This window comes from Oryzias latipes, chromosome 7 (assembly GCF_053564925.1).
Source record: "Oryzias latipes strain Hd-rR chromosome 7, Olatipes_Hd-rR_3.1".
NCBI classification, from domain to species: domain Eukaryota; kingdom Metazoa; phylum Chordata; class Actinopteri; order Beloniformes; family Adrianichthyidae; genus Oryzias; species Oryzias latipes.
In genome coordinates, this window is record NC_136243.1 from 17,195,578 (window position 1) to 17,222,578 (window position 27,001).

General features: G+C 40.4%; 1 protein-coding gene across 2 annotated transcripts in view; it reads right to left on the reverse strand.

The window, feature by feature from the left end:
- Positions 1-27,001, reverse strand: part of LOC101161556 (nuclear receptor coactivator 3) — a 68,170-nt gene that overhangs the window by 18,470 nt on the left and 22,699 nt on the right. Inside the window, exons 1-2 of one of the 2 annotated variants that reach the window (XM_078950406.1) lie at positions 18,790-18,878; positions 2,080-2,187 (exon numbers count right to left, since the gene is read on the reverse strand). In XM_078950406.1, the coding sequence (XP_078806532.1) occupies positions 2,080-2,168 (89 nt within the window). In that variant the 5' untranslated portion in view covers positions 2,169-2,187; positions 18,790-18,878. Of the gene's footprint in view, positions 1-2,079; positions 2,188-18,789; positions 18,879-27,001 lie in introns of those variants that run through there. The other variant, XM_011477387.4, reaches the window with a different exon arrangement.

The window sequence follows — 27,001 nt, forward strand, 5'->3', positions numbered from 1 at the left end:
AGATTTCACCTCAAGCTTTCCTTAACAATTCAAAAGACAGATGTTTGAGTACATTTTTTAAATTAGTAAATAGCAGCATCTTCCTCCATTATAAGGACTTCTAAATGCTTTTTCAACCCAAACCTTTAAGTTTTAGTTTGAGGGATACTTTTATCCTTCAGTTTTCTTGCTTTTTTATATTAAATTTAACAGACTCATGTTTTTGGTATAAAAAAGGTCTCTTAATTGATCCCTTTGAATGTTTGACATTGAAATTGAGATGCTGTTTTGATGACAGAGATGAACCTAAATGTTGTCCCCCTGTGTCGATAAAACTAGATAAACTGATGTACAGTCACTTTAAAGGCTTTCTTCCCCTCAAATTTCCTCTGACATTTCTAGTGGCCAACATCTCTTCACCAAAAGTGCTTGACCAGGTATTTCAAACACAGCGATATCTTTCTTTATCCTTCTCCGTCTGCACTGATGTCACACTTGAAGGCAAATTTATTTCTTTATTTATTTGTGATTTTATGAGTAGTTTTAAAGAGGGGAAATTAGGATAAAAATGACAACTTTAACCAATGAGTCAAGCTCTGAGATCTTTTTGAAGACAGATGTACGGATGAATAGATGGATGACTTTCATATGTGAAGGTGTCCAAACTTTCTTAAAAGTGCTAACTTCAGTGGTTTATCTGCAAAAGTACAAATACAAAAAAAAACACAAAAAAAAGTGCAAGTATGAAACATGTCATCAAATTGACATTAATCTGTATTTATGCCTTTATTTCATATTTATTAATTGATGGACAATTTCATAAAAACCGTTCTTCAAGTAAATAAACATGTGCTTTCTGGACTTACATTTTCTTCTAAAAGATGTTCTGTTTATTTTTTGGGTGGCTTCCTCATTTCTAACCAATGGTTGAGAGTGCATATATATTTTTATGTAAATGTTTATACTAAAACATCATGTAAGGCATTTTGGGAGAACAACCTTTAGCTGGGCCGGGAATAAGAATTTACATTACAGACATTTCATTTCAGACCCAATCCAATGAAAATTGTGTTTTTAGTGTTTTTAAAGTGTTCTTGCAGCATGTTAGAGAACATATATGAATAAAAATAAGCTTAAAATTTAATTTCTGAGTATTTTTTTATTCAAATTGTTGTGAATCAGGAGCAGATGAAAAAATGCCATTGGAAAAAGCTTATAGGTGTGACCTAGTAAATATGCAGGGCGGGCCAAATGGTCCCTGCTCAGCTCCATTCTGATGCATCCACCTGCAGACAAATATGGAAAATCCGTGTACGTCTTTCTTTTCCTCGTTTGAGCTGACATCTGACTCAAAACTGAAAGGCTGGAGCAATGTTGCTCGCCATTTTTGTTGTATTGGACATGTTATGTTGGGGGTGTGAGGGGCTGTAAGCTAGCAGGAGAGAGTGTTAACACAGTGGTCCCCGACCTTTTTCATGCCACGGACCGGTATGACGTCACACAAACTTTCACGGACCGGTCTTTCAAATATAGGCGGCTGATTATTGTAGCAATACTAGGTTGATGGAGGATCAAATACGTGACAAGATGAACCCTGTGCTTTTATTTTGACACGCTTAACAGTTGACATCGCACAGGTCTCATCATCCTCTCCCTTTCCCACACTTTCATGGTGGTACTTAATGAACCACGGACCGGTACCGGTCTGCGGCCCGGGGGTTGGGGACTACTGTGTTAACAGATGGATGATGGGAAGTGGGGGAAGGCTCACTAAAAGCCAAAGGTCCAACCCACAATTCAGTTCAAATGAATTAATGCTGCTCTGCAGAAACCATGTCCCAGAAAACAACACAAGTTATTTATTTTATTTTGGCTAAAAGCTGTGTAATTAAAGGCAACTAGGAACGCCTTGAAAGTAGATCAAAAGATAATCTGAGTGGGTCTTTAAGTACTAAAGTTTGCATCAGCAGTCCTGGACTTCTTCCTCATGCTGGCTGACGCTCTGCTCAGCAGCCACACGGACCAGAGTGGAGTTAAACCACTGACCCAGTAGCCTGGTTTCCTACATCTAAGTCCTCGTGTGCTGATCTCATAACTTACCCCAGAGCCGGCGTGTCGCAGGTGGACAGCTTGCGTTTTCGGTTTTCTGAACTCAGAGGCTCCATGGAGTTCTCCCCGAGTCCGCTCATCGTGCACACATATCAGTACCTGAAGAGGGGACACACACACAGAGACGGGGAAAGACACATTAGAAAGTGATTCCATGGTTCTTCTGAGCCTTTTAGCTGGTGTTGTGAAAGTAATTGTGACTGGAACTAGACATTCATCCTTTTAAACCCAGCAGAAAATAAACCTGCACATGGGCGTGCTGCAGAGCAGCACACAGTGGAGTGAATGCGCTTATTTCATGCAAATCGTATTCTCCTGGCACAGCCTGTCGAAAAAATAAACATGTCTCGTCGGCCTTCTCCTCCTCCTCCTGTTTGGAGAACAGTAAGCATGCAAGGTTGTGTTTGTTTGTGTGGGGCTGTGCATGCAGGGGTTCAACAGCACATGTGTTACACACACATGCAGGCACACACTCAGGATTAGCAGTGTCTCTGACGATAAGCCTCAGCGCACAACTAACCCCGTCAGACAGCCGTCTGTCTCCCATAATGCACCACATTTCATCTCCAGGAAGTGAGCTGATAAAGGTTGTGTTGGGGGGGGGGGGGGGGTGAAGGGAGGAAGGAAGAGGGGAAATAAAGGAAAGGAAGGGAAGAGTAAAAAAAGGGAGGGATGGAGGAGGTGTGAAGTGTGCACTGATAGGTCTCTTTTTTTTTGCCACAGTGACAGCAGCTGACACCGGGGAAAGGAGGGAGGGAGGGAGGGAGGAAGCGGACGCCAGGATGACGGGAGGGAGGAAGCGGCACAAACAGAGGGAGAGGATGAAGGGTAATCAGAGCAAAAAGAGGCGGGGGGAGAGTGATCGGAAAGAAAGGCGACAGGTGAAAGGGGGAGGAGCTAGAGTGCGTGGTGGTGTAACATCTTGGGTGCACAGAGAGTCTCAGTGCCCCCCCCCCCCAACCTTTACAGCCATTGTAGCTTTTCATTTAATTGATTACATGCAGCACTGCCCCCCTCCCCCGTCTATGACAAACCAGGCCAGCGACGGGGGGGGGGGGGGGGTAATCATCAGAAACCCTCATCCCAACTATCTGACACGTGTCTTCACGCCAAGTAACAACAGGGGAGTCTAAAAGCACGAGGCTCTCAGAAACTCTTGCTTCATCTTGCCTCTGAGATTCTTTTACATTTCTCCTCTAGCACCCCCCCCCCCCCCCCCCCCCAATACAAAGTCCCTCCTGTCAGAGTACCTGCCTTTGTCTGCCTATCTGCATCCCCTCTTGCCTTTTTTCCACTCGGTCTGCTATCCTGCGTACACGCCTACCTGCCTCCCTGTCTGCCGCTCTTCATTAGACAAAACCCCCGCTTGTTGCTGTCTGATGAAACCTCCCAGGAAGAAGAGGAGCACAGGAAGTAAAAAAAAAAAGAAAAAAAGAAAAAAAAAAAAAGGAGAGGCGAGGGGGAGGAACAAAGTCAGAGGACTCAAAACTCCAAGAGCCGGAGCTAAGTGTTTGATTGAAACTCCGTCTGTGCTCCTACACCGATCAAACCGCCCCGCCAGCCCGCCCATTGATGAAGTCCTCAAAGGGGGTAGCTGCTCTAATTGCAGAGTGAATGAGGCTGCCCCAGAGAATGGCTGATGAAGGCTGCTGAATGCCCCAGGGAAATAGGTCACCTCCAGCCTGGCGCGGGCCGCGCGCTCCTCCAGCACGGGGAGAAAGTCAATTACACGCTACAGGCAGTGGGGCCTGGTGGAAGAGAGGCAGCGGGGCACAATGCAGCAGCAGGGGGGGCGGCGAGCAGGAGATGCACGGGGAGGGGAAGCGGAGAGGTGGATGGCAGTTTGGAGAGCGGCATGACATGAAAAAGAGCAGGGCATGAAGATGGCAAATTAAAAAAAAATAAGTGTGGGCTTGATGCCTTGCACCTGGGTAATGCAATTTCAGACTTAATTTGCCAGTAATAGCAGGCAGTCATTACGGAAAGCCTGAATAAAAAATGTAAAAAAAAAAAAAAAAAAGAAGAAATAATGGGGCTTGATTTTTAATGAGTTCACACTGGAACTTGGAAGAAAATAATAAAATATGCATGCATGTCAAGTTTTAGTCTGATCAGCAATAATGTAATATATGCCTGCAGCAGGACAGTGGTGATGGATGCAGGTGTGTGTGGCACTGAGGTCACACACTGCAGACAGGACTTCAGGCCTCCAGGTAAATGAACTGCAATTAAGGCCTTAGTCATGGGTGGATACGGGCCGTCTGGAAAATGGGTGAACACGTAGGTGGCCCCACACAAAATATCAAGGTTGTGTGTTAGTGTGTGCTCTCTGCGTGCAGCCTGACTGCTAGAAATGAGACAATCAGAACAAAAAGCTTGTGTGGACATCCTACAGGCGTGTCACATGCACCTGCACACCTCTTGCATTTGTGTGCCGTCAATAAGAAGCCAGTACATGCACCTTTTTAATGACTAGAGTTTGGGGTAAAGCGACATTCACCCCACCCTTGGCAACGCCCATTCAAGCGACCACTTCCAAAGAAAAAATCTATGTCAATGCGCATAAATGCATAAACTCCCATGATCATGCATATCTGTATGCAGGTTTCTACGACAGACGAGACAATCGTACGTTCCGTGTTCATGGTGTCCCTTAAGGTGGTCGCACGAGCTTCAAGGATATTGCGAGACACACCGGCGCTCTATTGCAGTCGAGGGTATTAAAGAGAAACGACTATGCAGTCGCACAGGTCTTAGATGTAGGAGAGTCATGGCAAACTCCTCTATAACCCAAAGAAACCCTCAGAGGAGGAATATGTGCTGCGTAAAACAACAACAAAGCAACACCAAGTAAACAGTCGTTAGAAAAGTGAACCGTCTGTGACCGTCTCCTCACCTTTTCAAAAAGTCTTCTTTCAGCTGCGCTCCTCTAAAGTCCTAAAACTTGGATTTTTAATGGGTAATTGGAAACCAAAAGGGGACACTTTACAACAATTCTGAGTGGCTACATCTCAATGATTTGTTGGTAAAAACCAAACTTTACCTGAAAGTCACATGTTTAAGGACATCATAGAAACTCTCTTTCCATTCCTAAATTCTGACAGTTTGCATGTTATCCTCACAATCCTGCCTCCCCATGAAAACCTATAGAGGGCTTTCCAACATGGCTTCAACAGGCAGAAGGTCTCTTGATCTGCTCAGCTGAGCATTTGAAAGCTTTCAAACGTTTCTGAGGCACACAACTCGGCCTCTGAAGCTGACCCGGCTTTCAAACCTGATCTTGACCCCAAAGGATTTCACGCAATGACCCCCCCCCTTTCCCACTGACCCACACTACCTAATGGGTCACTGAACAGGTGAGGACAGCGGCCCCTCAATCAACCTGGAATCCTTCAGGATCACCAGGTTTGAACCAGTGAAGAGCAGATCCACTGGTGGGATGAAAGGACATCAAGGGAGGGGAGGGAAAGTCAGAAAAAGATAAATAATAAATCAAACTAATGTGTCAGGTAAAAACAAACGTCCACGATGGTTTAAAATATTGCATCATCTTGTGTCCTATTTCACCAATAAAACTATCACTGCCTCCATTGCAGAAACACAAACGCGTGTTTTGATTTTTAAACTAGAAGCATTTCATTGTTTTGCAACATTAGGAAATATAAAACCTGCAAACAAACCCAAGTTTTCTTTTTTTTTTCCTCTTTGCATCAGTCATTAATGGGCGTACCTCAGAAATGTTTAAAGAGGAAAATATCTCTGATACAAGATTGACAGGTGGAATAAAGTTTGAGCTAAAAAAAAAGCTGTAGAAACTAAAATACGTCTCAGACATTAGTTAAAATATGCAAACGTATACAAATGCTTAGTATAAGTGTCAAATCCATGTCAAGACTCAAAGTCTAGGGGTAACTTTTTCATTTCTTTATTGAATTAAGTATCTATGAAGAACTTACAAAAAATATTGAGTTAAAAGCCAAACGTTTTTTTTATTTTCACTTTTCTTTTTTTTTTTCAACATTTCAGTGATTTAAATAACTTTTTCACAGGATCCATTGTACTTTTGGAAAAAAACAAACATTAAAAAACAAAAAATAAGGTATTAACTTGTAGCAAAACTGTAAATCATTTCAGGCTTTTGCCTGACCGTTAAAAATTCAAACACATATTTAACTATTTTTAGTGTTACAATTCTGGCAGCTCTTTATTCAACTTTGCCGGGTTGCAGGTTTCAAGTTAAATATTTAAATAATATTAAAAAATAAAATGTTAATCTTATGAAAATGAAATCAATAGGTCGTCTTTTTTTAAAGGAAATTTACAGATGTTTTGATCTTTTTAATATTTTGGCGTACATATTTTGTTAGGAACTTTAACGGAACATCGTCCGCCTTCAAACTCGAGAGCTGAGTCGGCTGCCAGTATCCTGCTAAAAAAAACAAACATAATTCTTTATTCCTTTCTTTAATTTGAGAATCTCAAACCTCATTTAGTTCTCCTAAATATCATTTCTCTTCTGGATAGATCTGCAGGATCATCAGCCTACAAGCGTAAAACAGAAAAAGGTTTTTTATTTTTGGTTTTAAATCTAAGCACATCTATGTGGGCCGGTGTGCTATTGTCAAAGAAAGAAATTCTCTTTTTCAGCCTGTGTGCCAGGTAGGGCACCAAGAGTCATTTCACTTCTGCTCCTGTCTTCTTACTGTCTAACCACCCTTTCATTTTCTCCACCTCTTCACGAAAGCAGACCTTGTTTTCTATTTCCACGTTGCCACCGGTGCCACAGTCTTTTTTCCAGAAACCTTTCTAGACCTCAAACGCACAGGAACACCTGGATTAGTGTGTTTCCACATTTGCCTCAGAAAAACACACAATGCGTCTCAGGTCAGGAGGATGTTGCAAGAGTGTGGCAACAGCCAGAAACTGACAAACGGCTCAACCCAAATCCAGCAGACCGTTTCCATGCCAACCATCTTAGCCTACTTTGTAATGGAGCCAAAATGATGGATGATAGGGTTCCCCCGCCCCTCAATCAAGGGGTCAAGGAAGTCCGAAGACGATGTGCGCACACACACTAGTTTCACACCCACGCTCATTAGTACAAAAATTAATTGATACGCGGAATTATTAATCTGCCGCCTGAAGATGAGCACGAGAAACGGCATTAGCAACCTAATGAGGGGAAGGAACTTTGAGAGCGCCGTGCTGCACGCTTTTGTCTTCATTAATTAAGGGTGTGAGAGTGGAGAGCACACACATTATGTCTTCCATATATTTGCTTACTGACTGACTCACGCACACACACCTTCAATAGTCACACTATGCAACACATGCTCGCACTGTTCAGTTTTACAGGAAGCGAATGGCTGAATTCATGCTCAATGAGGACAGATGAGAGCTAGAGAAAGTCAAGACTTCACTAACACAACCATCTCCATGGAGTCTGTCAAGTTGGATGTGCAGAAGCATGCACATTTCTAGAGGTGAGAATGGAAGTCTGTCTGTCCATCCAACCATCCACCAACTTGCAACAATTGGCAAAACATTATAAGATACTGAAGTGAATCCCCAGGCTTTACTGTTAAAATCCACTTTGAACGTGAAAGTAATGACACGTCAGTGCACGTTTCGAGCTTCCGTGTTCACAACTCTTTTGTTCATGCATCGCTATGTATGTTTTTAAGGATCTACATACAAAATGCACAGCCAGCTCGAACTTGGACCAATCAGGGAAATTTGGAAGTTGATCATGGAGGAGAAATTACAAAGTGCGGTTTGTGCCCGGCCGCAAATATATGGCACGTAGTCTTTCATATGTCGGAATGGAGCTGTGACTGAAAAATCTGGAGCAAGATTTGCACGGCTTCGACATTTAGCACCAAGCCTCTTCCAACTGTAGGTGGTGGACATGCGCTAGTATTGGGTAGCGACAGTCCAGCGTAAACGCGTCTAAGTACGCACATTAGCGTGTTCTTGAACGCACATCACATACCTGGTGAATGTAGCATTACTGGAGCCAGGTCAGTTCTATGCGGTCAAGTTTGGATCAGCTTAAAGTGAATGAAAAACCAAATAGTAAACCTGAAAAATGTTGAAAATTGGAAAAAAAAATAATAGCAAATTATTAAAAGAAAAACATAGGGGTCTGCTTCTCTTCAACTGCAATCATTTAGTTTATGTTACATGTCAAACTGAACACCAATGAGGGCGTCTTGACTGACGGCAACCCAATGGGTTTATTGGGCGTGTTCCAACAACTGATTTGTCCCTCCTTTTTTGTGTACATTTCATAGAGACTGGGTATTTGAAATGTCAAAGCCAAAAAATACTCTCATTTGTCCAACTTTAAAAGATCTTGAACGGATTTGTAATCAGACAAACTTAAAATTCTTAATTTTAACTCATTTTGAGTTAAATTTTCCATCTACCAAGAATGATATACTTTGGTTAGATATTGAAAGTCCTTCAAAATTGTTTTTACCTCTCTCTGTTTCTATCATATTACCATGAAGCACTTTAATATTTAAAAGTGTTTTAAAAAGCTGGAAAAAAAAAGAATGATTGTTTTTAAGTATGACTATTGGGTCTAATATGAAACATTTTACCCAATTTCTTTTTATACTTAACAAAAAAAGGGCAAAATGAAGAAAATGTTGAAAAAAATAAACCTGTACAGTTTCTACATTAAGCATTTTACACAGCTGCTAGTTCTACGTGTTTTAATGATAGATGATAAGGAAGAGTGAAAAAGGAACCGTTACCAAAAAATGCAGCAACAAGAGAAGCAACCGTTGCTGCAAACCAACCTGTGCAGGGCTGCGAGGGTCTTTGGAGCCCAAAAGTGATGAAGACCATTTGAAGAAAGTGAGTTTCGTTTCCTCTGGTTTATCCTAAGGCCATACTACAAAACTCTTAGACAAACAGCAAAACAGCATAAAGGAGGAAGCTGTTTGGCTTTCAGGAAGTGGAATCTTTTCTTCAGAAAAGGCTGCTAAAAACATGCTCAACCTGCACTAATGCACAAAAATAGGTTTATCATACGGACAACTTCAATTTATCAAATCAATCTACCAAACTTTTTTTTTTGACTGAGGCAAAACCTTAAAGAGAAGCAGAGGGACGTTTGCTGTGACAACTGAAAAAGCAGTGTGAGCAGCAGGTGGAAGAGTGCGAATGAGATGGTTGACATTTCTGCAGTGTGCTGCCTCACAGTCTGTTCAGGTGAGGAGAGGACAGCCTGACATTTCCACTCTGTGCTCTGGATTCTGCTGAATGGAAAAAGCCCCGAATGCTCATTTACCATCATACACATTGATCATGGAGGTTCAAAGTGCTGGTTTTCATTGACATTGTTAATTAAAATAGAGCATTTGGTGAATCATTTATCAGTGGACTAAAATGTTCCATTTCTTCGTGGGAAAATTTTACTAACTTGTATTTAACATGATAAAATGGATCCAAAATGTGTGGTTTTTAAGGGCTGGTATTAAAAAAAATCTACTAATTAACATCAGGTTTGCTGAGAAAATTAAATATTTTTTGAAAGTTTTTGTAAGAACCAATTTTATTTCTGAAATGTCAAACTTTTCTACCACTACTTGTGTAAAATTATTTCCTTTTGAAAAGGTTTAAGTGACAGACTGTGGTTAACACGTGCTGGTACTTGTCATTTATTCAACTACTGTTTGATTTTTTTCTTTTTTTTTTCTTTCAGGCACTTTCCTTATTTTTTTAAGTCTGTTTGAAATAAACCAAATATATAAATGAAGTTTAAATAATGAAACCTAAAATACTAAGTTGATTACAATCTACATTAGCGATGTAGATGAGAAAATCACATAAAACAACAACAAATATTCTGCTGCAGGCATAATACAAATCTCTTGTTTTTTATTGGATGTTTCTATAGGAATAGCCAGATTTTTTGTTTAAATGGATATTCTAAATATGAGTTCAAACTATCAAACAATAACTTTAGTTGTTACACAGATTGGGGGAAAAAAATTACAAGTTGTGCAAAAGTGATGAAGATGCCTCCAATGTTTTAAAAATATTTGCATCGTGGCACTATTAAATCAAATAATCGTGAATTTTTAGAATCTATTTGTGTAAAACTTGATAAAAGTTGCTGTATTTTCTTTAATGACTTGTAAAGGTTAAATAATCCCACGAGCAAATTATAATGACTTTCAGATTAGATGCTCTCAATAAATGACAGTGATGGTTTTGAAGCGGACGGAGCTCTTTGAGCAACTCGTGTTTGGTTTGGACAATAGAAGGAGAGTACCCTGAAGGGGGAAACAATGCGTAACCATGGAAAACCCTGCATGTTGCCATGACAGCCTCTCATCAGCACAACACACCACGAGAGGTCTCATGTTAATCTTTCAGCGTGTGAGTCTTTTTACTTTTACGGAGATGCTCACATCTCCATGTGTGAGGGCACGTTTACAACCTGGTCTCAAGTGCCTGCATGGCTGTTGTCATGGCTGGAGTGCCCGTGCTGCGTGTGTGTGTGTGTTTACATGTGGGAGAGTGTTCGCACGTGCCTGACCGCTGGCTGCACCCATGATTGGGAGCAGATGGGGACTGTCACCGAGCGCATGTGTGTGTTATAGGAGGCTGGAAAAAAGGAGGGAGGTGGTGGGTGCTCTTGTTTGGGTGATGTATGGACTCTCACACCACTAACAAAGACCCTCTTTTAACTGATTCATTTCCTTTTAATTGGGGTGGGAGACAAATAGAGTTGAACAATATCTGCTCAAGAGAATTTATGGCGCAACCCTGACGAGGACAAACTGACTTTTTTTTTGTTTTTTAACAGGGGAAGACAAAAAAAAAGTCCTGCTCTGTTCTGGGATATTCAGCAGGAGGAAGAAGAGAGCCTTCAGTGCGATCATCGCTTCTCTTTGTGCTCATTTTGACACAAAACGGAAGGAAATCAAATAGTATTTTTAATGGCATGCGGCGTTGCTCATATCGGTGTTAAGCCTTGAATAGAAAAGTAGAGTGAATGAGCTTAAGATTCAGAGTGAATGGAGAAATGTTAAGCGTGCGGTCGCCACGGCCTCTGTGCAGGCTGCTTTCCTTTCTTCATCTGTTCACGTCTCTCATATGTTGAATAAACTCTTCAGCTGTATTACACAAATGGCTGTGAGATCTGTCTCTTTGTGTGCATTTTCCAACTTGAGAAAAACACGGCCAAATGCAGTGCAGACTGATTCTACCGGAACAGGCCCTCCAGGATTCTTTTTTTAAATTATTGTTGCACCACATAAAAGCCTCAACCTTTTCTAAAAAGTTGCAAAATTTTTTTTACGCATTTTCAACTAAAGACTGTAAAGACCTGCACTTTTTAAAACAGTTGGATTTTTCCCCCCAATTTATTTAAGTGCAGTTTTATTTACCCCACAAGAAATAATCTTCCTTCATTGAACAGTAACTTAATGAAAAAATACCTTTAACATTTTTTATATTTGTGCAAATGTAAAACTTTTTATTTATCATTAATCAAACATTATTAAAAGTATCACTTGACATGCACTTTTTAGCAATCTAAGAAACCGTTTGTGTAATCAGAGATTTTATCAGAGTTACACTTCTTTATTTCAAACCAACTGGAACAGTAGGGACAGCAACAGAGTCAAAAAATGGGGGGTCTCTTTGGTTCCACTTTTCAAATTCCTTCCCTTTCTTCCACATATAACTGTTCTGCAAAACTAATGACCCACTTCTTTAGAAGTAGATTTTCTTAATAGGTAAATGGTTCTAAAGAATTATTAAAACAGCCAGTTTGAGAGCATCATGTCGCACATGAAAGTATGGAGCTTGAACACTGAAATGTTTATTCCAAATTCATTAACACTTGCTTTTTGAGATCATAATAAACTTTTAACTTTGGCCAAGATTAGGCATAAACAGACTGTGACTAATAATGAGAAACACAAAAAGGGGACCTGTGTGTCTCAGCTGGTTGTCACTTTCAAGCCCAGCAGTGCTGCTACTGCTGCTTTAATGAGCAACAGTGCTCTGTGTCGTCCACTGTTTTCCTCACCTAATCTGTTGTTTTATAGAACCACCGTGATAAAGATGGGTATTTTCCTCACTGCAATCAATGTGACAACAGCCCACTTGCATAAAGTGTTCCCACAATGCAGATAAGATGAAGAGAAAACGAAAGATCTGACAGCTTCTGCTACACCTAGTAGAGAAACAACGTGCGAGTCAGACTCTAGAAGGGGGGGGTTGGTGCATCTCCATCAGCTCCCAAAACTGCTTTGAAAATTGTCAAAAAATAACTCTAAACCAATAAGAATTATGGTATTTTCTGGAGCATAAGTTGCACTGGAGTACAAGTCAAAGGAGCCAAAAAAAAAAAAAGAAAAAAGGTATATTAAAGGAGAAAAAATCCATATATAAGTCGCTCTAGAGTATAAGTCACACTTTTGGGAGAAAAGTGCAACGCTTGTGAAACAATCAGCCAATGGTAATGCTGCATTCACGCGTCAAATTAGCATCCGCTGCCTCTTTTGACACGAGTCAAATTTGATGCTCAATGCTTGTTCAAAAATGTATTCATAAAGTAAATGCTCCCACCGCGTGTGGGCCAAGCTTATAACAAGGTTGTTGCCTCATCGTTACATGAAACCATTGATTGGAAATCTTGTTTACAATGCATGGAAGAGTTGGATGATGTTCAGAGAACAGGTGTATTTATTGAAAAGCTCTACAAAAGCAACGGTAAACATGTCTCCATGTCTGCGTTCACGATCTTTCAGTCTTTTCGTTACCTTCTACTGCAGGAGCAGCGTCTCAATAGCGCTGCTTCCAGCGGTACTCGAGTGTGACCCAGCTTGATAACTTGCTGTCCCGCATTAGTTGGTGGAAGAAAAAGACAAGAATAATAATGTCTCGATGCTAATAAGCAAAATATAAAGTACAGCAGGAGAACAATCAGATTCCCCTCCATGTTTGTTTATGAGAGGTACTACTTCTTCTGCGTTGATGTCAGCAACAAATACTGATACATACACCTACAGTGCCCTCTGGTGGTTGTTAGCAGTAAATGATTGCCAAAGGGCTACTGATTGTTGGAGCCTATTTATGTTAAAAAAAAAGAAGTCACAAATAAGTTGTTGCTGAGTATTAGTCGCACCCCTGGCCAAACTATAAAATAAACCACGACTTATACTACGGAAAACACTGCAATATAAAACATTGCTGAATGAATTTTGTTTAAAAAAAAAATTAAAGAATTGTTGAATCGTCCCAATATCAAGTCTCTTACTAACTGCCCGTTGGTTTTTACTTTTACAGGTATAAAATGGGCAAAATATTTAAAAGCAAGTACCTGAAGCCAGATCAGTTAATCAAGTAACCAGTAGGGAACATGTTATATTAGGAAAACGAGTCACGTTCAACAGTCCAACTCAACAACATTATGGATTTAAAACCATTTTAACGTCATTGACTGGAATTTTCATTCAAGAAAAATTTGTTTTCTAACCCGATATTTTACTTAATAGGTAAATGTTGAAGCATCAGCTCTGAAAGACCATAAATAGCATGCTATCACAACTGTCTGGCATTTATGTACCTCCTATTCCCCCTTTTTTGTTTTTTGTTTAAGTTTAAGGTTCTGGGAAAAAGCCAACAAATCAAGAGAATGGTTTTATTCTAGCCATACCAAAACCAATTAGAATTGAGACCAAGATCTTTGGGAGTTACTGGTGTATCAAATTTGCTTTATAGTGCAAGCACATGATAAATATCAAAATTTGAAATCTAAAAAGCAACAGGTTAGTCATCCCACAGAGAGCAGGTTTACCTTCCTCATCATGTAAGCAGATCAATAAACACTACTTGACCAATTTCATTTCCATTTTTCTCTTCATAGGATTTTATTCATAGTCTTTTTTTTTTGCAAAACTTTACTTTTTGTGCAATAGTTGTGAAACAAAAGCCACTTTTAAAACCTGCACAAAGGGAACAACAGCAAAGTCAGACATGCATTATAGCAACATAAGTGTGCGACTCCAGATGACGGCTTCGCTCTCTCCCCATCCAACAAACCCCACACTCACACTGCAGTTAAACATCGGCCAAACCACTGTTTTGGCACTTTATCTCTCCTTAAACAAATATGACCACAGGGACTAATAAAAACCAGAAGTTTGCCTCTACGGGGGAGAGAACAAGAGGACAGCCTTTCTCACAGTTTCAGCACACAAGACCTGCTATTCACAAAGAACAAAGGGTGTCAGTCTCCATCACCCATGTTTTCCTTTAGATTGCCTAAATGCTAAAGGAAAACCTAATTTTTCTTAAACATTCATCGATTCATCTTCTAATCTGTTTTGTCTCTTTTGGGGTCACGGGGCTGCTGGAGCCTATCCCGACCACTTGCGGACGAAGGCAGAGGAAACCCTGGAGAGGTCGCCAGTCTGTCGCAGACCTTAAACATTTTTGGGAAATAAATAACTTCTTACTTGAGCAACAAAGTGAGAGCAAACCCTTGTCTTTCAACCAATTACTTCCATCACAGCAGAGAAAGCTGCTTCTGACCTCCCCATTCAGAGATCAGAGCGGGTGGTGACAGAAGCAAAGGAAAAGGGTCTGGTCAGGACATAAAAACTCATCCAAGCATCCAGGGCGTGCCTCTCTTTTAGGCTGCTATCGTATGTAAATTGACATATTTTTTAAGTAAGTATTGGCAGTTGCGTGAGTCATTCTTTCCGGAAAAGTAGAGACAAATTTGAAATAAGAGTAAATTATTTAAACCAAAACAAAAGAAAAAACATCTTAAACTAATAAAAGCAATTGTGTTGGATCACACAATGGTTTTGTGCCACATTGAGGTTTTTGCTTGTACACACATCCAAAAATGCTTTTTTTAATGTTTTTGGCTGTACATTCACTTCATAAGACTGAGCATCTAGGGGTGAATACTGAAAGCAACAAACATGACAGCAAACAGAGGTTTTAACCATGGCTTCCTGTTTTACAGTAGAAACAAACATACCTACAGGTTCCTTTACAATTTTTGCATTTTTGTGGTTAGACTTCATACCTAACCTTGGTCTTTTGTGTTGACAGCAACATTTAAATCTACCCCTCTAGAATGGTCAGGTGTCATCACCTGATAGATAGATGATGGAGACATGGATTGAAGGCCTTTAAATAAAATTAAATAATAAAGAAAATAACTTAATTTAAGTATTCTTAAAAAGATCCCAATTGTGAAGCATAAATAATAATAGAAAAAACTAACTGCTGCAGCAAAGACATTTTTACAGTGTTTTCCAGGCCTGCATGAGGGATATGTGTGATACGCGTAACACAAAAGACAGCCTAAACTCCAATAAATGGTTACCATACATGTTTACACACATGCTAAAACAATCTCATAGCAGCTTGAAGTATTTAACAAATCAAATAAAGCCCTTTACACATCTGACATATCAGTTGAATCCCTTCACATTGTTGACAAATTGAAATTAGCCCTTTTGTGTAAAATAGAAGCTTATCTTCTGTGTCGATGTGGGTTGTTTAGACCATAATTTAAGATATGCTGGCTTTCATTTAAATAAAGTCTTTCAGTCAAATGGAAATGTTTTCGTTCTTTTTTGTTTTGGTATTTGTCCATGTATCGAAAGTCATGCTGATCACTAATATCGCACATCGCAAGCTTTCCTCACATCGTAAAGCCCTAGTTTTTACAGAATCAAACCTCCACATATTTGTTACTTTCAGCTAAAATCTATAAAAACAAAGCAAAAGACAGAATAAATCCCAGGCTAAGCTTCAATAAAAGCTGCAGACACAAAGAATGTTGCTCCTGCCAGAAAGCAAAAAACACAAGCTACCTACAATACAACAACTCATCACAGGACTATCAATTATGCAGGAGGTATACATTATCATAACACGGCGCATCATTACTGTGAGTTAATTAACAATGATCCACCAGGAAAGACTGTCATATCCAAAAGCAATGAATTATTGAAGCCTTGTTAAATCCTCAAAAGATTCCTGTCATCCTAGTGAGTAAATTACCAAATAACAAGCCTCACGGTGAGGAGGAACAATTTGAAGGAGTGCCTATGTGAAGAAGAAGAAAACCAAGTACTGCATCACTTGTTTTATAACTTCCTTTACATCAGGGCTTTTAAACTGCTGATGAATTAAGTTTGTGCGACTTGTTTTGATAAAAATAATATATTTACATTCATCTTTTCTCAGTCAAACACAACGACATCCAATCAAACCCTTCATTTAATCTTCAGTTAACGTTAAAGTAGCAAACAATTTAATTGTTTTGGTGACATCAGCAGTTCTGATGTGTGGGGAAGCAAAGACATGTCTGCTCTGAAACAGCGCGGTGAAACTCGGCCGTGCAGTTCCACCAATGAACTCAGCCTGACCTGGGTCCTCATGCAGTCTGATAGTAAGCCTATCATACCATGAAGCTCCAATGAAATGATGCACAGCATTGAGCCAGATGAATATACGTACGTAGGGTCTTTTCTCTGTTTTTTCAGAACAATGGAAGGATGGAGATGTAATTCACCTTGGCATGCTTCAGCTATCCGTCAGCTGACAGTGACATGTCATGAATCTTCTGAGGAATACCTAAGGAAGACCGCATGTCAGCGGTCGAAACATGTCGAGAGAAACTCCATCTTCATCCTTTCTTTTGTCTGACAACAAAACAAACCAGTATACAGCAGTGAGCTGCTGACGGACATGAGATGCAACATGAAATTACAATGGGTGAGGAAACATGATTTAACTGTATTATCAGGGTCTGTTCAGTAATAATTTGAGCTGCAAACACATAACGACTTATTTTCAGATCTGTTTGACCCTTAATTGCCAAAGTTGAGTGAGTGTATTGTGGAGGTTTTCGGTCACTTGTGCACCATCATGCACAACCTGGTTCCTCCAAAGATGCGGACAAAAAGGGGAACGCAAACTGAGGGAATCCGTTCAGCAACCTCTCCGTATAATCTTGAATGATTCCTTTCACTGTCTCTCATTCCTAAACGTTTCACGCCGTTTCTGCCTGCGAGAGATGACAGAATTTCATAATTAAAGTTTTGCTGAAGAAAAAAACTTGAACATCCAGACACCGCCAGTCACTTCTTCTGCAAAATGGCAACAACATGTACTTATATAGCCTTATATACCTTGATAAAGGCCAAAAGTGCTTTACAGTCACAGTCCCATTCACCCATGCACACACACACCAATGGTGGGTCCACTGCTATACATGGCACCAATCTCAACCACAAAGTCTACTGGTAATCCTAATCTGTATGAAAACAAGGCATTTTTTGTTTGTTTGTTTGCAAGTGAACCCTGGTGTGTATCACTAAAGTGTGAAGGCAGACAATGTATTCAATACCGGAAACTAACGAAAGTAAATAACTTTAGGGCCCTGCATTTCACAAAAGAAGACAAAGAAACTACAGCTCAAAATCAATAAAGCAAGATGAAAGGTTTTTGAAAAGATCATCGGTTTTATGAATGCGCACTTAAAGTTATTTTAGGGTTTCTTGTTTAAAAGTTTTTCTTTAGTGTAGAAAGTTGAAATTCTATTATTGATTATTTTTAATTTTATTTACTTTAAAAAAAGGAGTTTGCATTGGTAAATCAAAGTAGTTTAACAAAACATAATGGGGACACCGTTGTGTCTGGTAGACATTTTTATTCTTCTAGAGTTTGGCTCCTCCTATGAATTACCATATTCAAGTTTCATTTTATGATGTTGTGAAATAAAATAAAAACAGACAGACGTGTTTACCGATGCCTTTGTAAACCCTTCAAAATAAATACACCTGAACTCGCAACGTCATCCGAGTATTCCGTGCATTGTATACGAGTCAATGCATCTATGTAGGGATGAGGCTAAAAAACTTGATGGTAGCTCCTCCCACACACAAAGGGAGCATCAAGTTTATGAACACATTTCGGCATTGCGCACTGAATTTGACACATTGAAAAAGGGGAAGCAATTTGCCACGTGGATTGCATTTGGTGTGAATGTGGCATTACACCGGGCTTGGCAGATTTGTTCTAAAGCGTTGCAAAATGCAAATTATACTCCAGAGCGACTTATACACAGATTTTTCTTTTTTAATATGCATTTCTATAGCTCCTGTGACTTACACTCCAATGTAAATTAAACTCCAGAAAATACAGTATATGGTTTTAAAGATTTCATAAAGGGAGAACATGTTGGGTATTAGAAATAAGGATATAAAATCTATATTCTCTGTTTTCTGGCACCTGGAGTCAACAATACAATGCGGCCCCATCTTTTGCTCCACCTCTACCATCCTTCGCGTGCCCTTGTTTTCCTCTGTGACATGAGGGGGGAAGATCCGCTACATAAATACCCTCCTCCCTCTATTTCATTTGTTCAGACTGTAAAAACTGCACAGCATAAGGAAAAATATTCCAGGTGGGAGGGGTAGAGGATGAGCGGAGAAAAAAAAAGAAAGGTACACAAACGTACAATGCAGATGCAGCTGCACACACGTGGATGGGACATCAGGAACACATGCACCGCACACACACACACACTCCGGGTTGAGCAGTCAAATCATATTAGCTGCCTGCCTGCCATCCATCACTCCCACAGACGAAAGCACATGCAGGACATGTGAGGGAACTACACGGCAACATGCAGGATCTCACCGCAATACACGCAACCCGTCACATCAAGCCAGCACACCCTGAAATCCGAAGAGAGTGTGCAGGAAAAAAAAACTGTTCCCTCATTACATGCAATCACCACGCACGTCTGTGCACATTACTGTCAGTTCGCATCAGATGCACTTTTCGGAGAGCCGCTGGTTTGCTCTGCTGCTGCCAGTCAGTGCGAAATTCCACCAACATCAGACAACAAAATAAATATCAACAATTCTATGGGAACACAATGAGGGGAAAAGGAAAATCACACCCTGGCTGCTTTAAATATTTAAAGCGGAAAGAACTAAGCAGGGGCAGAGCCACATCTTTCTTTTCTGTCTGTATCAATCTTCTCTCCCATTAGAGGGGGATGGGTCCAGCTGTGTGTGAGTGTTTGCAGATCCAAATGTTTGTTGGAGGCCATCCTTATCTTGAAGATGGTACATGTCAGTGGGGTGCTCCTTGCTTAATGGGATGCATGGCGAATGTTCGTGTGCGTGTGTGTGTTTTATCTAATGAGCTGTCTCTTGGGTGAAGTAATTGGCTGGCAAGACGTGCCAGCGTGGGCTATGAGCGGGTGAAGAAAGACGAGGGGGAGAAGGGAGAAGATTTAGGGAGGCAGGACAAACTTGACGTCTTCTCCATATATTACAGGACCATATGGTGCCCATGCACTGTGCAGCGGGAGCAGAGCGCCACAGCACAGCCTCCAATCGGTCTCCCAGCTCTCTGCGCTCTCCCGCCCTCTCTTTGTCTTTTTAACTCAATAACTCCCACAGCCCCAGTGTTTTCCATCCGCGCTGCTAAACTCTTCCCCGCGAAGTACCGCCGTGACCCCTTGACCCATTGCGAGGCTTAATCCCAACCAAAAAGGATTACTCCGATCGCATTAAAATCTGAAGACTGACGGCGCTCTGCGTCCTAACGGAGCCGCTCGAGACGCTGCAGGACCTCTGTGGCCTTTCTGAACTGTGAAAGGAAGCAGGCGGCATCCAGGAATCAAACGCCTGCACCGCCCTTCCACTTGGTTCATGCAATCGTCTCCAATCAGAGGCACACACACTCCAACACGCACACCCTCAGCTGTTTGATGTGTAATGAGAGAAACCATTAGCAGCGCGAATGGGCTCTCCCCGCCCTGCCGCTCAGCAGATCTTAGTCAGAGCCACAGTTACGGGTCTATTTATACATGCGCTGCTCAGATGGGTTTTTTCTTTTTCTCCAACAGAGGACAGTTTATGCACAACCGACAACCCTGCATTCCTGCAGCCCTTCCATGTCCTCATCTGCTGCTGCGGCTTCTCCACCTCCCTTCTTCCCATCCCCCCTCTTTTGGCAGTCTCCTCCCTCTTTATGCCCCCCCCCCAACCTGTTTTTTTCCCCTCCATTCCTCCCGACCGGCTACATGCAGCAGCAGGGCACGGATTAATCAGGAAAGAAAGATACGTAGGAGCGACTGCAAGTGAGAGGGGAGTCGGTGATGATTGGAGCTGAAAAATGTGCAAAATATGAGTGAGTGGCAGCTAAAGAAGTGGGGGGGGGGGGGGGGGGGTTGAAAATAAAGGGAGAAAATGAGAAAGATGGGTTGCTCCAGCAGGCAGCACTGAAGAAGAGGAGGAGGAGGAGGAAGCTCGCTCACAGTGATGGGCGTTCCTCTCCACAGCTCCTGTGAGGTCAAAAGTTTACCGTGGCTTTAATTTCACCTTTTTGCAGCCAATCAGAGCACGGCTCGGGCTGCTGGGGGGAATTTTGACCCACTCTTAAGAATGTGCTCTACCGCCAACCCCCTCCATTCTCCTCACATCATTCCCCTCTTTTCTGATTCCTCCGAACCCACCTTTTCCACAAAGGAATATGTGAAAGCTATTTGGTAGAAGACAATTAAATAAAAAGTCAGGAGGTGCTGAACCAATGACTTGTAGCTTCTTTTTTCTTATGTTTCTTGATGTTTCCCTCTGTTTTTCCAAAGCGTCTGCCATGTTGACATCATGCGGTTTGAATACCACAAACTCCACGCGAGATCCACCGTGAGAAGACGAACCAGTGACGTCACAAACTGACCCTGGGAGTCTGAAGTTCACCCTCGGGTCGCTTCAGAACAACACACACAGAAATACCTCCAGTGTCGACACTCCCCACGTGCAGCCTGAGCGCAGCGTGCACACAAGGATGCAGGGGGGGGGGGCAGCTAGATCCCAGCATCAGGGGAAGAGGGGGGCGTGACATTCAATAATGTGCAGATGCTTGTGAGTCACATCCAAGGAGACCAGTGACTTCACAAGTGAGTGTTAGATTAATTAACAGCCCAAAGAAGACGCAGCTTCCATTTTGTTCTCCTCACATCGAAGACACTACTGCCTGTGATCCGATGTACTCGGTCTTTCTACCTGCCGTTTATTTTCTCTTTTAAACTACAATTTCCTAGATTGCCACCACTCCAGGAAAAGGAAATTGCAGCCTCTAAAAATGAGATTTACACAGCATTTCTGAAGAAACGTGAATTCCAATCCCCAAGGCCTTACACCAACCTCTTAGCCCTTCTTCTCAAGGTGATCAACTGTCAAATACGATCCTGCTTGTTTTCCAAACATCCATGGCCTAACCTGCCGCCAATTTCGTGGATCAGGTGCTTTAGTCCATCAAAACCTTGAATCATGGGATCCGGCTAATCAGCCGCGAGTGGGGCAGTGGGGGGCGAGATTCTCAACGGCCAGAGTTACAGATCACTGGATTGGAGAAAGGCTAAGAAGTCAGTGGCAGAAATGCAAGAATTTGGGCTTCAGGAACTGGTCCTAACTCCTGCCCTGAAGCAAATCTATCTACAAGTTACCTCTGGCATTCCTGGATGATGCATAAAAGATAAGCAAAAAGTGTGTAAAAACGAAAGCGGAGAAAAAACTAGAACGGAAGGGCAACAAAAATGTATAACTCTTGTACAACATGGTCCCTAAAAAGTGAGGGAATACACATTGGTACAAATGTGTAAAAAGCTATGGCAAACACAGAAATGATCGTCCTAACAAATCCTTTTAAATGTTTTTTCAGAAGAAAATGTTTTCATGCAAACACCAATGCAGGACTGGATAACATGAACAGTGAGCCCATTTACACATACACCCGGACAGTTATTTGATATTTTGCATTATCTGATTTTTTCCATTTGCATGTAGATCGTATGAGGTCTTTTGACCATTAGAAGCGGTTTTCACAGAAATAGCAGATTAAAATATTTATATTCTACCTGAAAAGCCCATTCCTTCCAAAGAGTATCTTTCTTCCAGATATTTTGTCATTTTACAACTATGTCTGTGCAAACTCAAGAGTAGCGTTTATTGATGTTAAAAATGAACAAACATTTTCATGTGTTGACCTTCTCTGGTCTGGACCTTATGTATTATGTATGTACCTTTATGTCCAGGTTGTCAGATTTCTAAACTCAATTTAAAATTCTTGAACAAATATTTCAAAATAGCCACAAATTTATAGTAGGTTTTAAACAACATTTTTTTATGAATTAGAAGAAAGCATATTTGTCTGATCATCAAGAACATTTGATCCATGTACAGCAGCTTCGGCCATGAAATCCACCTCACCTGGTCTCAGGTGACAAGCTAGGAGGAAATGGAATCAAGCAAAAATAAAAAAGGCTGCAGATGGCCACAACAATAATGGAGAGAAGAGCGAGGAAGAACTTTTTTCAAACATTTGAGACATTGCAGGGACTCCCCTTGGACATGGAGTTTGTAATTTGTTGTGCCTAAGATTATCTTAAACCAGGAAAAATTAGAGTAGCTCCACAGTTTACCCAGTGAAGACAGTGCATTACTTAGTTGTGGAGGGTTCAATGTGTTCAGGAAATTCCTTCCCAACAACAAACTTTTGGAAGAAATGGCTCATCAATCTGTTCTCAAAAATGTAATTGGTATCAAGACTGGGGGTTTTTTGTGTGTTTTTTTTTTTTTACCAAAAACTCAGGCTGTTTCAAGGATAAACATTGCGTAGCATTTTCTTTGAACCGCCCCCAGTTCTCCATTGAAACTAGAAAAGTAGACCAATATGAAGACAACCAGAAATGTTTGCATAGTGAGTTGATATTAAGAGTTTCCGCTTTTTCTTTTTCCACATTGTTTTTATACGATATAGAAAAAGTTTATTTAATTTATTTTTGCCAAAAAAATTGATTTCCAACCTCATATCTGATTCACTGAAAATATAGCAGTACATATATGGCAGACATTTAGGAGTTGAGTCCTAAATGTCAAAATCCTATAGTATGTAAATTACCTTTAAGTGTTGCAGCTTAGACATTGACAATCATGTTTTATCTTTTTTTTTTTATTAACCAATGCAAATAAATTTCTCATTTATTAAACTAACTTATCAAATAAAAAAATTCTGACATGGAAATGTCTGAGGTTACTGCCAACAATTCAATTCTCAAACCACCAAAAGCTTTCTTGAAATAACGAAATAGGTCATAGGTAATGTAAAAAGCTGAAAAAAAGGATCTTTTTAGGGAAAAATAAAGAACATCCCAGCTGACGTCATGGCACTTTTATAAAGGCATTGTAAGGATGGTTTGGGGTCATGGATCCAAGGATCTGGTTAGCATTATACAAACCAAAGAGGTAAACTCCTGGCGTGCATTAAAAATACATATCATGTGAAATCAGAACCATTTGATAGCTGATCAGTTTCCTATAATATTACTATCTTAAAACCAAATTTGTTTTAAAGGAATGATGCAATGCAATGCAAAAAAAAAAAAAAACAAGCCATGACATTGTAAATGACGCTGTAACACTGTAAAAGTTGGTCACGCTAAATGTTGGTATGCTTTTAGTACACCTGACCAAACAAAAAATAAAAAAACCATCAGATTCACATATGTGTTTGAATTGAGGTGCATGGAAACAGATTATGCAATAAAATTCCACAAATCTTACCAAGTGCAAATGTTTTACTATAGAATATCCGACAGTCAGGATAAAGTATTAGTGCGGGTATTATTGAAAATTCCTGTTGTTGTCAAAACAATCATTGTAGGCAACATTGGACATTTGAAACCATTTTAAGGCTAACCCCCTAAAATGAAGCATCTCATTTTCAGGAAGGTCTCACCCCCTTTCACCCCAGTGTTAAAAAATAATTAATAAAATAAACAATGTCTAATATGTCACAACTTTATCAAACTCCTAGGGTGAAAAACTGATATGGAAATGGCACAATTTCTCACATATCTGTAAGGCCTAGCAGAATGAAAAGCTCAAATGTGTTTCTGCAGGACAACCAGAACACCTTGCCTTGGGCTGGGGTCTCCAAGACCCCCCTGCTGGGTTTAGGGTTACACAGTAAATGGAATGTTTGAGAAACACTTAACAGTGTCATTGTCCATTCTTCTGGCTCTTCAGTCTCCAATCCCATGCGCAAGTCAAGCCGAAACACCCTTACCCCGTCTCCCCCATCCTCCCTGCCATCTGTCTGAACCTCTTTAAAGAAACAAAGTCAAACCATGAAGAAAATTAAACCCTTTGGGAGGAAACCCCCGGTCTATACCTCATACCAAACTCTTATTCAAGCCCTCTGTTAGGCTTTCGGTGGAAAATACAAAATCTTAAATGTGCAATTGTCAGGCACGTCATGGTAATCACACAGCAACAAGTTACCCAGCCCCCCTTCAACCTCTCCGGCTGTATTTCTGCTCTTTTGTGCAGCTAAAGTGTGTGAGGACAAAGGTTAAATGCAGAAGAGTCACAAATTAGTCTCGACTTGCCAGAGCTAAATATACGCGTGTGTGTTTCAGAGTAATATGCCGTAAAGAGGAGACATAAACCCATCTGAACACATACAGCCACGCAAAGAAGAAACGTCTAACAGGCTTAATTAGCAATTTCCCTGTTCACTGACAAATTATTTTACGCCAAATAAAATCCAGGCTGAGTGGTAAGTGAGAAGAATCAGGCAGCATTTGTTGGTCAGGATCTAAAAGGGTCCTAAGGATTCTTCATAAAAAAAATAATCTGGAAGAAGCTGAAGTAGTATGAAAGTTATTTTAAAATCATTTTGTTCTGAGGCTTTTATTTTGTAAGGGACAAAAGATAAACATATATTTTATGTTTGCTGTAATTTTATATTGTATGCATTTTTGTATTTTAGAACTGCAAAAAATAAACATTTGAAGGTGAAGCTACCGGACTTTAAAACAAGTATTTAATAGGAGACTTATAAAATAACTAGATGCTAATTTTAGGATCATAAATTGATGCAAAAACTCCCAAAAGTTCCTCCAGTCTGAGGCAAACTCCAGTTTACACTGTAGAAGAAAACATTAGATGACTTCTGGGTGGGCAAAAAAACAGAATCAAGGTGGAAAACTGTGATTAGCTGCATGGTTGTTTTAATTTCATGCATCATTTTAATTTTTTTTCCTGAGTTAGGGTTAGGATTTGATGGATTAAGTGTGCCTACGCAGAAAAGATATTCCTAGTTTGGAATGCAAAGTTGAGGGGCGAACACTAAGGACCTAGATGCAGGAAGGTCAGAGTCCACAAAGATGTTTTAAAGACCCACTCTGATGAAAATCATGTTTTTGGTGTTCTTGTAGCATTTTCTCACGATGGAAGACTTACATAAAACAAAATTAAGCTAAAAATTGCATTTCTGAGTACAGTGATCCCTTGCTATAACGCGGTTTACTTTTCACGGTTTCGCTACTTCACGGATTTGCATCGTGCATTGTGTTCTGCATTCTGATTGGCTAAAAAAGTCACTCCGCTTCTTCTCTACCTGTGCGTCAATAATGTTGCAGTTTAATATGTACAAGTATGTAAATCAGCTTTCCAAATTACGTACATGCAAATCATCTTGCAATTTCAAGTTTCTCTAAAACCCATAGAAAAAGAGCAACACCAACTGTCAATCACTATGTTCTTCTCCCGAACAAACACACACAGCTGCACCGCGGGCTTGAGAAGGAGAAAACACTGCAGCTTCTCAGACTGAAGAGCATTAAAATACACCTGAGCCACTATTTGTCCGTTTGTACTTTGTATTTTTTCATGATCATTTTAAATTTTCTCCCGTTTAATTCAATTACTCTCGGGTCGCGGTGGGCGGGGCTAATCTCCGCGATTTGAAGCCTTCTGTTTACATCGATGATTCAAATTATTATTTGACAGTACAGAAGTTATTTGTTGAAAAAAAACGTTTTTAAAGTACTTTGATTTGTGAAACAAATGCTTGAGCCTGTAAAATGGTTTGTTCTTTCTTTTCTATGTATAACAGAGTATTTAATTGTATAATAATTGTTTAAAAAAAAATAGAGGTTTCTACTTCACGGATTTTGCCTATCACGGGTTCTTTCTGGAACGTAACCCCCGCGAAAAACAAGGGTTTACTGTACTGGTATTTATTTAAATTGTTGTAAATCAGAAGCAGACCAAAAAATGCCATTTTATAAAGAGGGTTTTTGTGATATAGAAAAGACATTGTGAGTAGCACAAGCTCCCTGCACCGCTCCATTCCGATGCATGCACTAGCAGACAAATAGATCCATGTTCATCTTTGTTTTCCTCGTCTGAGCTGGCGTCTGGCAAAAAAAGGTAAGGCTGGAAAGCTCTGATATTATCATTAGAAGCCCTTAAATATCTCTGACACAATTACCGGCAATAATTGAAACCAGCTGCACTGAACTGAGAGACAGCCGTCTGCCACAACAAAGTAGATATGGCAATACCAGAAAACATCCAATAGATCTAGCTGAGTATTTTCTTTAACGCTCTTGGGTTTAGACTTTAAGGCAAACTTACGCTTGCAAGTTTTGTTTCCCCCCAGGTTTGCTTTATTTGGCAGGTGTTAAAACTCACCTAAACCACAGGGGGAAATCAAACAAGCCGAACCTTGTTCACTTCAAGGCGTTGGACACTGCTTAAGTTATGCTTGCTCTCTGGTGCAAACTTCAGGGCACATGCTCTTGAGCAGTGTTTTTCAACCTTTTTCGAGCCACGACATACTTTAACCATGACAAAAATCCCGCGGCACACCAGCATCCAAAAATTTAAAAAAAAAAGGAGAAATTCATAGTCTGCATTGATCTACAGCCCCTCCCCCCCGCGATATCATGTGCATTTTTGTGATAATTGTGGCAGAAAAAGCTGGAAGCTGCAGCTGTCTTTTCTAATGTCTAGATGTAATAAAAGTTAAGTTAGAAAATTTAAAA